Source organism: Ostrea edulis, chromosome 9 (genome assembly GCF_947568905.1).
Source record: "Ostrea edulis chromosome 9, xbOstEdul1.1, whole genome shotgun sequence".
NCBI classification, from domain to species: Eukaryota; Metazoa; Mollusca; class Bivalvia; order Ostreida; family Ostreidae; genus Ostrea; species Ostrea edulis.
In genome coordinates, this window is record NC_079172.1 from 31,508,637 (window position 1) to 31,519,904 (window position 11,268).

Here is an 11,268-nt window from a genome sequence, read left to right on the forward strand (position 1 = left end):
ATTATCAAATAATTTTCATTTATTTTTAGTGACTTCTTTGTCTCTCAAGTGGATTTTACTAATCCCGATGCAGTCACGTGGTACCAAGGTGAGTTGCAGCATGCTATGGATCTTGGTTTCCGTGGGTGGATGTACGATTTCGGGGAGTACACTCCACCTGATTCAGTGTCAGCTGACGGTTCGTCGGGGTTGGAGGTGCACAATCGGTACCCATTGCTATACCAGAAAGCCTGCTTTGATCACCTAGTGAAGACCAAGGATAATCCGAACTCTCCTTATGCTCCAGATTATCTGTTTTACGTGAGGTTTGTTATATTTTGTTAACTTACAGCGCAATGTAGTATTAGGCCTATATACATGTTTACGTTTTCAGTTTACATGATCCTACCAGTATTGTTCATGAATATAGTTGTTTGATATTTTAGAAAACTCAAATGTTGTCTCCCTATTAAAGAAAGCTAACTTTTGGTTGTACAGGTCTGGTTACCTGGGGACACAGGCGGTCACGTGGGCCCATTGGACTGGTGATCCCTCATCTGATTGGTACAGTAGTTTATGCTATACTACACGAGATATATGTTGCAACATACTTCATCTGTATGGACATTGTATATAATACTAAAAAGATCCTGTGGGGATCCGGGTTAGAATAGGTCCTCAGTACCACCTTGCTTGTCGTAAGAGGCGACTAGATGGGGCGGTCCTTCGGATGAGACCGAAAAAACCGAGATCCCGTGTTACTGCAGGTGTGTCACGATAAAGATCCCTCCCTGCTTAATGACCATAAGCGCCGAGCATAGGCCTAAATGTTGCAGCCCTTCACCGGCAATGGTAACGTCTCCATATGAGTGAAATATTCTCGAGAGGGACGTTAAACAATATTCAATCAATCAAATAATCAATAATACTTAAAAGTGAAGCTTTGTATCGTGCAAGTGGAATTTTTACCGATACACAAATATAGCACCCCCCCCCCCCCCCCTAAAAATGGGTATATATACAGTAAAATATCTCTATCTCGAAGTCCGAGGGACCTCGAAAAAACTTCGAGATATCCAGGGGTTCTAGATATTCAAAATCGATTTTGGATATATTTTTGAAGGAGGATATTTGATGAATAGTATGGGATTTGCATTATAAACAACAACCCCGTTGCCGTTTCTTATAGTTTAATACAAGTTGATAAATTAATATTGTAGAATTTCAAAGACAAACATTTCGGGTTTTTTTTTTAAATACATTGTATATATAAACATCCAATTGAATTGCCATTGTGTTTCAAAATTAAGATGATCGTGCCTGTATTCTTACTTTAAGATGTCCAGGCTCGACTGAGATGCAGTTATTGCATTGTAATGAAAGAACCTATCACGTAAGAAACAAAAAAGAAAAGACAGATTTAAAAAAAACTTTTAAATGTTTATTAAATAAATTTTCGTGTTTTCTCTGTACTAGTTTTAATGATGAAGCGTGTGTTATTAAATGCATAATCGTTATTAAGAGCAGTACCTTCAAGGGTACTTTGACGATTTTGTGCGTTTATCTAACCCACATGTTAATGATAGAGCGTGTGTCATTCACAACACCATCCCTAGAATCGGGTGTTAGTTCATAATTGGCGGTGAACTTTAGCCGTATTGTCGGAAGGCTTCTCTAATCACCTAAGCTGTTGAACCATTCATCGCGACCTGGTTCTACTCGGAAAAGGCGAGCGTGGATTAGCGGTCATTAATTATAATTGCCGTAGCTGCGGGTGTGAATGTGTGACTTAATGATGCCAGGTATGGTAAGCAGAGCAGACAATCGACTGCACTTCGAGATAAACCAGGTGAATTTAGAGTATGGGACCTTGAAAATACTTCGACATAAGCGGGGTGGTCGAGATTACCGTGTTCGAAATATCAGAAGTTTTTTAAATTATTTATCTAGGGAAAACGGCCGGGACCGGCGGTCGACTTCGACTCAAGCGGGGTATTCGAGATAAATCATATTCGAGATACAGATATTTTACTGTATTTAGGGAGAGCTAATTTTAGCGACATTATAATTCCAGGAAAGATAACTATTACCTCCGATATGGAATAGATATTAGCGATATTCAATCTTAGCGATTCATCATGCTAATAATGCCAAAATTAAATCCTCGCTAAAATAAATTCTGCGTAAACGGTACAATGTACCAGGTTAAGTTATTGTGCAAAAGTATTTTTTACACAAGGTCTGAGACCAGTGGACTTCCAGCTCAGCTGACCGCCATGTTGAATGTAGGCATTTCCGGTATCCCATTCTCTGGATCTGACATAGGTAAAACAATTATTAGCTCGAATGCAACCAGAAACGTATTTGCCAGTAAGCGGTAACTTTTAACGTTTCCTTTTTGTAGGAGGGTTTGAATGGTACACCTCGCCGCCACCAGATGAGGAACTGTGGGTGAGATGGACACAGCTGGGTGCTTTTAGTGGTTACATGCATGAACAAGGTAACCATAAATATTGTATCCCGGCACAGCCATTTTCGAAAGTTCAATAGCCGCGTTGTGTAAAGTTGTTTTAACACGACGGTGTTTTCTTGACTACGCGCTATTGAACTTTGTCCCCACCACATACGAATAACACTTCCAGACATCCTTTAATTACTAAATCATTTAATCTGTGCGTTACTTTTTGTGTCAGTTTTATGCCTCCGTAATCGGAGACTCGGGGGCTTCACTAGTTTTTGATCTGTCCGTTAGTCTGTCCGTAAACTTTAACCTTGGCCATCATTTTTGAATGGATGGTGATATGGCTTTCATATTGCACATCTGAATTTCTTTTGACAAGATATTTCTTTATACGTAGCATTTTTTTTTAATGTAATGATCTTAAGATTTGGTAAGTTTTTTAAAAACTTTACCCTTAGCCATAACTTTTGAGCGTTTAGTGTTGGGGCTTTCGCATTTCACATGTGTATTCCTTGGCGACAAGAACTCTCTTTAGGTACCATAATTACTTTGCTGCCACACAAACACATCTTCCTTACTAGTAAGGGAGTATGAGCAGGACTGATCTTGGAACAGGGAGAGTACATCATCTTTGGACACTGTTGCATTTTTAAAAAAAATATTTTCCTCCAAACTGATGGTAATGTAATCAGATGAATTGGAGACAAACATGTGTTGATCGTACCGAATATAGATATATTGTACTTGTAGTGTACATACTGTTTGGATTAGTGTGTGTTCTCATTTTTCGTTGTGAATGCAAATAGGAAGCTTATTACAAAACATACGAAGTATTCAGACTACTGACAAATAAGTTGATGTTTCAGGGGTTTCAACAGTCTCGTATAAAGTCAGCATTTCACAAATGTTATGTAGTTATAACGATCTAACAAACCTGTCATTAGGTAAAATGCTGTCTGACATGTTTCATACCAATTGTTAGGTCGTTCTTTAAACATTGATTTTGACTACAAATTACTCCGTTTACCTGATCAAGTTACAGGGTTCATGGTGGTGTGACCGGTCGACAGGGATGCTTACTCCTAGGCACATGACCCCCCCCCCCCCCTCTGGTATGTCCAGGGATCCGTGATTTGTCCTACTCTTAATTTTGTATTCCTTATAGGAGTTATGAGATTGATCATTGTTCCTTTTCTTCACCTTTTCATTATTTATTTGCAGGCGGTGGCAAAGGCTTTGGGAGAAAACCTCACATTTTTGACTCAATCAACGGAACAAGATTGTGGCGGAAGTTTGCAAAACTTAGAACTCAGCTCTTCCCTTACATATACACACAAGCCCACACAGCAAATCAAGTAAGATTCACATCAGTATATTGAACATATACCCATGATTAAACACAAATTAAAGTACGTTAGTTACTAGTACCTACGAAGACCAACAACGGTAATACAAGTGCTAGAGTTAATGTTAAAATTCTAATCATGCTGATTTGAACCCCCAAAAAAGTTAAAAAGGAACAAAAACAGAAAGAAAAAGAAAAGCCAAATCATAGTCTGATTGTAGACTGTTTTTTCTGAGCTCGATCTATCCTTGTATTGACACTCATACAGTACCACAAAAAACTTTAAATATTTCATCAAAAGACTATATATTTGTATGATATTCATGTGGTAAATGTAACTTTCGACGACAAAACGAACGGGTTTAGCCCCTGTGATAAAGTTAGAATAAAACGTTTTAATAAAGTTGTAAGTTGTTTGGTTTGAACATATTTTATTGCATATATAATACACAGCAGGTTTGAACACAAGTTCTTACAACTTACGAGATTCTCACCGTAGATTAATTGATAACAATTCTCATAAAACATATGTATAGACAAAATAAATACATATACTTATAGCATAAAGTGAATTACTATCATGAAAATGTTGTTTAGGAATATTTATCGTTAATTAAGCGTGCCTTTATAAATAATATATTTTCTGTTGTAACAGGTAGGGCTCCCTATCATGAGACACCATATTCTGGATTTTGACGATGATAATCAAGCCATATCAAAGCAGTATCAGGTCGTCGACATTGTAGATCCTTATTCAATAATATACAATTATTGCATGTTGATTTCGGTCAGTCCACGGTTTTATGGCACGAACCAAAAGATCGCGATTCCTCAGCTGATATTGTACTCTTCGTTAATTATCTATTATATTGCTGAGAATTTTTAAAGAATAAAATGTTCCTTATTTTCTAGAGAATTTTAGGTGCGATACCTAGACCAATAATAAGCTTCAACTTTTCTTGAAATAAAAGGATCCATACCGAAGCGTTCCAGGTACAAGTTAACGTTAAGTACTGCACTCGAGCTGTAAACAAAGATGGCGGACCAGCTATCGTTTGGTAAGTTCTGGTAGCCCGCTTCGATATATTATCAAATATCAGTTAATTCTTGCTATATTTTGACCCTGATTTACAATTAAGGACCAGCAAATATTATTCACAATTTGAAACTTTTGGTGAACGATTGAAAACGTGCGTAACTGTTATGTTGCCCGCATTCATATTAGTGTCAATAATGTTCAGTTTCTAAACATAACGAGAAAATGAATCAATCATCAACATAAAACCACAGAAATATAGTTTAGCTACCAGGTATAAGTGTCGCTCACAAGTTCGCGAATTTTCAGACCCAAATCAACCAACATTCGGAAATAAAAGGACTCAGTGCGTTTGGGGCCAAATTTGGCCCCGTGTTCAAATTAAAAGATATCCCTCAAAGTTCTTTAATAAGGTATATGTTTTTATAAAATGATTATCATATGTCCGTAAGAAGCTTTATTTTCATATAATACATACGTAAATACAGTATAGTTTACAATAACTTTGTGCCATTTTGACGTTACGTTATGCGACGTCATGAACAAGTTGGCAAAAATAAAAGTGCATTGATACGGCACGGTATGTAATAACGAGAGGGTATGTTATATACAGTGGCAGAAATGGCGAAGGTATGCACAGTGTAACGATACTTTTTGGTACATAGCGTCGTCATTCGCGCAACGCTTTGCAACCGCGTGCGGAGACTGCACCTTTTTAGGCTGATTCCGGGACCGTTTCGTTGTTGCATAGAGTGCCGTATCAGTGTACTGTGATTATTATTTGAAAAGTTTAATTGACTCACTCCGATTGATTGATTGAATATTGTTTAACATCCCTCTCGAGAATATTTCGCTCATGGAGACTGCCGGTGAAGGGCTGCAAAATTTAGGCCTATGCTCGGTGCTTATGGCCATTGAGCAGGGAGGGATCTTTATCATGCCACACCTACTGTGACACGGGACCTCGGTTTTTGCGGTCTCATCCGAAGGATCGCCCCAATTAGTCGCCTCTTATGTCAAGCAAGGGGTACTGAGGACGTATTCTAACCCGGATCCCCACGGGATGACTCACTCCGAAAGTTATCATGAATTCATGATTTGTAAATGATTCAAATGTGGCGTATGCTACGATTTGAATGACGAATTTGTGTAATGGTATTTAGTAATTGTATATTAACCCATATTCAATTAATTTGTTATCATTCAGCACATGTTTGTGTCTTTACATTTGGATTAAATTGCATTGTTTAAATATGAATTAAATGAATATCAATTGTATACATGGTGAGTGGGTACATGAAACTATACTTATATAGTTTCATATATAGTATATATACAGCATATTCAAATTCCCCTCCAAGAACACTAAAGGTGTATTCAGCGAAGACACTAAACAATGCTACATTGGATATAGTGAAAATAACATGAAATTCATTCAAAGTAATGTGAGAAGAAATATTAAAATGTCTTGAAAAAAAAACCCCAAAAAACATTACATTGGGATTAAGAATGTACTGCACACGTATTCAACACTATCACAACGAAAAGGTTAACTAAAAATAATCTTGCGGGATTTTAAGATTCAAGATTTTAGCAAATTCACGTGTTTCTATTTAAAAATATATGATAAATACTTCTTTATATACAACACATCTTTCAATGCATTGGTATTTACGCAATTGTAACAGTTTGAATTATAAATCAGTATTATCGTCTCCATCCGCGTCCGAGGTCCGCATGGGAGAGGATCGTACATTAAGACAATGTTACGTCAACGGCGGATGGATGTAACGGTCTCCCTGTGCGTGAAAATCGTGCTCTACTACTTGAACAACAATTTATCCGTGTATAACACAAAACGATGAATGATACAGGCACATAAAATAGGGGGAGCTTTCTTAACAACGTATATTTTTGTAGTAAAGATATATTTGGTGACTTCCCTAGGCCACTTTTTAAAAAGTAATAGTGAATGGTAAGAATGCAGTTTCGAAGTAGTACTAATAGGAGTTATGAAATGAATTCATGTATAGAAGGGAGCAACCCCACCCCCAAAATGAAGAACTAGAAGTTAGGGAAAACGTAAACTTTAATCAATATTATATTTAATGAAAATATATTTGATGTATGTCAACCCTAACCCTCCCCCACCCCACAAATTAGGATTTTGAAGAACATGTTGGCTTTTTGTTTCACTGAATTTTACAAGTATTAATTTTAGACATAGTGAAGTCAACTTCTCTGGCTCCCCGCTCCCCCTTGAAAAAACGATCCTACATGTCTGTAATAAAATAGGTAATATACTAATATTCACGAAAGGGTAACACGTTACGAATCCTGGGGTAATTAAAAAATTATAACAATACAAATGCTGCAGATATAGGCCTAGGCCTAAATATAGTCGTATAGCACGACGGCATGTGCACTGTAAAGTTAAATAAAAAGTAGATAAGAATTACATTGAAATAGCTCTACTTTAAATGAAAAAAAAAAAATCTTCATATTGGTCGTTTCCACTACACTCTACCGGCTGAGGTAACGTAGTATGTAAGTTGACAAAATGATCTATCAACCCATTATGACGTCACTTTTGAAAAGTGACGTCTATATACCGAAATACATGTATAAATCGGCCTCGTGCTCTGCCACGCATTTAGCTATATAGATTAATAAGAAATAGTAGCATTTTGTGTTTGGCAAAATGTTTCATATAATGCAATTTCCATTGATTAAAAGTAATTGATATCAAAGTATTCCTAATTAGTGTACATTTCGCTTAGTTACAGGACACGGAAGTAAGATGGCATGATTAATATATAATACACAACACAAGCCTGACAAAGGAAGACAAGTAAATATCGCATCGTGACATTGCCCCGTTAAATTGATTTTAGGAATTTTATCATTTGATGCGGTGTTAGGCGAGTATTTTCTTTTGTAAACAAAATATAGCTAAACTTATGTAACAACACATATATATAACAACATCCATAAACATGACATGTATTTCCATGCTGTAAAAACGCTAAAAATATGAACGTTAAAATAAGAAATAAGTATGGTCCGCACAATATCACCATCGTAATTTTTTTAATGTGAAATGCTTAACCATAAATGTTTCATGTGTGAAAATTTTAAAGTGGTGATATTATGCGGAGCTATTCAAATATCTTCAAAAGTGGTTAAATTTTATGAAATTTTCCGGAAATTTGTGTTCCGTACGTTTTTTGACCACGTCAATGTAGTAGAAATGTGACACATTTTCAAAGTTTCGTTTTATTTTTGAGACAAGTGTATCTCCGACAGTAATTTGCAATGTAGAAGTTTGATTCAACATGTACTTCATTTTTGAATAATTCAGGGGGCCAAATATGATACCAAACGAACTTAGTTCTTTCAGTAATCCTATATGATTAACCGAAGTCAACATGTTACTGATGTTTCAGTTACTTTTTATTCGTTTATTTTCTTTTAACCGAAATCTACATAGTACTACAATTGTTTTATCATTTTTCATCAGATCTATTTTTGGAAACAGATTTACAATACGATTATTCAATGCCAAACGGTATTTCATAATTGATGATATGGCCTCACTATGACCAATTGGATTTTGTCTGAATTGTAATGCAAAATGATAAACTACGTTAACAAGAACTACTAGTACTAACACATGGCGATCAGTAAAGTTTTACAATGACCGGTAATTGTGAGTAATTTTCAAATTACAATGTAATTTTATCTGTCTACATAGTACATGTTTGGTGACAAGTTATTGGTCGCTCCTGTTTATAAGTCGGGAGTGTCGGAAAGAGAGGTTTATCTGCCTAACAACTCCTCGTGGATTGACATCAGCAGCCACTTACTGGTAAAAATGTTTAAAATATATTTAAAATCTAATGTTTACCGTCACCATTATTTTAGCAGCAGTATACCTATACTGCTGCATTTTATTTCTTGATGAAAACATTGAACTTTCAACTTGGTAGGGAAACATATTTTGAAATACAAAGCAATATTTTATGATGGTGGATTTAAAGAAACAACAATAAAGTTTTGGTGTACTTACCTCGTATTCCCATTGTTTCATTCTCTATAATACAAACAACGTAGACAACTTAGATAACTTGTTAGATTACCGCCAAACGAGCTCTGTAAGCGTGCTCACTGTTCCACGTCCGATAGTTTTTCTCCCTGTTTTTCAGTATGATGAGGAAGATGGGCGGTTCAGAATTGGACATTCCGATATACAGCTAGGTGGAAAGTTAGTAAACAGTTATAAAGGGAAAATGACGTAAAACATAACCAGAATGTGATGGTGATGTCAGACATTTCCATGTAAATCCGTGACATTCTTTGTAGGTCGTTAATTGTTGCGGCTTCATTGGAGACGTGTCCATTCTTCGTGAGAGCCGGTTCTATTATTCCTCTGTTGGATCCGTCTGTTCTAGTTCTCCGAGAGGCGTCCCACCCTAACGTCACCAGTCTGTACAATAAGACAGTCAGTACCCCCTGTTTGTCTCCCCCCCCCCCTACACACACACATTCACATACAAACACACACAGACACGCATACAAAACACAACACGCATGATCAGACCCCAGAATCACGCAACCTTTAATTACACCATTGTCACGCGCAACATATCTCATATTTTTCCAATAACATGGATGGTCTTCCTTATTTTTTCTTTCAGACGTTACATTTGTGGGTATTCCCTGATGTTTTCAAGAACGCTGACGGCTCTGACTGGCAGAATAATTCATTTGCATTCAGAAACTCATCAGGTCTGTTCTTAGTAGATAAAAAGGGGGAGAAAGGCTGTTCTGAGACATATTTGTGGCAATTTTTTCGTTAAATACATTTGTATTTTTACATTTAGTAACGAATACTTCAACACTGATTGCATCAAGTAGTTATTAGCCTCCAATTGCGCTAAAAAAATTAAAATACGTTAAAATAAGTACACATACAGTATCTAGATTATATATATATATATATATATATATATATATATATATATATATATATATATATATCTGCTGTGTATGTGTTCTTTTATTCTGTTCAGTAAGGTATGTAACATGTTTTCAGTTCAAAGCAACCTATTCACCTACGGAATGAATTTACGGTCAACGCAATACACGTGGATTGTTTCACAGATTTTACTTTCTGGTAAGTTGCATTTGTGAAATAAATTCTAAAATATTGGAACTATTGAATTACCTAGTTCTCGAACATTTATATATTCAATTATGATAAGATCCTTTGATCCGCTCACGTAGTTTTCATTAGGTTGACAATTTGTCATTGTTCACTTTTCAGAGAGACCTCATGATCTTTTGATAGAAGGGGGCGTTGTGAAATCAGTTTTGTCATGGACACAGGTTATTCCATCTGGCGCGGATCCCATAGGGGTGTGGAGTTATGATCAACAACAACGGGTATTATGGATCGGCAGTGCAAATACCGTTTCTAATATCACAATTGCTGTTCCTTATATTTCTTTGTAACGTGGTCTACATCTATCGACTCCAATTAAGAAGTGGCGCAATATATTGAAACACAAATTATTCGATTTGTTTTATGTAATAAAATTTAAATATGGTTTTTTTTTATGCGTGCGAGTATTATCACTGCATGTGTATATCTTAGAAAAAGAATAAAACAACTTTAATTAAGAAAAGTAACGTTTTCCGTTATTCTTAAACTTCTGGGGCCCGTTTTACAAAACAACTTACGACAAAGTCGCATTGCAAGTCTTACATTGCATTGCACAGTTATTACTTTGAGTAAATGAAGTAAAACTTTTCTGAGGCTTGATTTTCAACATTTTTAAAAAATATGTATATTTTGCATTTAGAGTGAAGGATATTACAGTAAACTGGAAAATTCGTAAGTCGTAAGTTCTTTTGTAAAACGCGCCCCAGGGAACGAAACTAACGGGTGGTAGAAAACAACTTCCCTTGTAGAGCAGGTGTTGTAGCATAGAACACCCCAAACTTCCTGGTAGAGCAGGTATTGTAGCATAGAACACCCCAAACTTCCTGGTAGAGCAGGTGTTGTAGCATAGAACACCCCAAACTTCCTGGTAGAGCAGGTATTGTAGCATAGAACACCCCAAACTTCCTGGTAGAGCAGGTATTGTAGCATAGAACACCCCAAACTTCCTGATACAGCAGGTGTTGTAGCATAGAGCACCCCAAACTTCCTGATACAGCAGGTGTTGTAGCATAGAGCACCCCAAACTTCCTGATACAGCAGGTGTTGTAGCATAGAACACCCCAAACTTCCTGATACAGCAGGTATTGTAGCATAGAAAATCCCAAACTTCTTTGTAGACCAGGTGTTGGTTTTAGAATCTACCCCTAGGAAAAATTGGCCTTGGTCAGATCCTCCGACACGGGATAGGGCGGAGGATGCCCCCCCCCCCCCCCCCCCCCCCC

General features: G+C 36.7%; 1 protein-coding gene across 1 annotated transcript; it reads left to right on the top strand.

Moving 5' to 3' along the window:
• The first annotated feature begins 49 nt into the window (after nt 1–49).
• LOC125658835 (uncharacterized) lies at nt 50–10,508 on the top strand. Its single transcript, XM_056150205.1, has 12 exons — nt 50–305; nt 478–543; nt 2,219–2,304; nt 2,384–2,479; nt 3,662–3,795; nt 4,441–4,515; nt 8,576–8,689; nt 9,027–9,085; nt 9,184–9,322; nt 9,519–9,609; nt 9,917–9,997; nt 10,148–10,508. The coding sequence occupies exons 1-12, from the start codon at nt 106–108 to the stop codon at nt 10,333–10,335; spliced, it is 1,329 nt and encodes a 442-aa protein (XP_056006180.1). The 5' UTR covers nt 50–105; the 3' UTR covers nt 10,336–10,508.
• Nucleotides 10,509–11,268: the final 760 nt, after the last annotated feature.

Coding starts and splice junctions, on each gene's coding strand:
- LOC125658835 (XM_056150205.1), top strand. CDS start 106: ATGGATCTTGGTTTCCGTGGGTGGATGTACGATTTCGGGGAGTACACT. Junction 2,305..2,383: donor ATTCTCTGGATCTGACATAG/GTAAAACAATTA, acceptor TCCTTTTTGTAG/GAGGGTTTGAATGGTACACC. Junction 9,610..9,916: donor TGCATTCAGAAACTCATCAG/GTCTGTTCTTAG, acceptor ACATGTTTTCAG/TTCAAAGCAACCTATTCACC.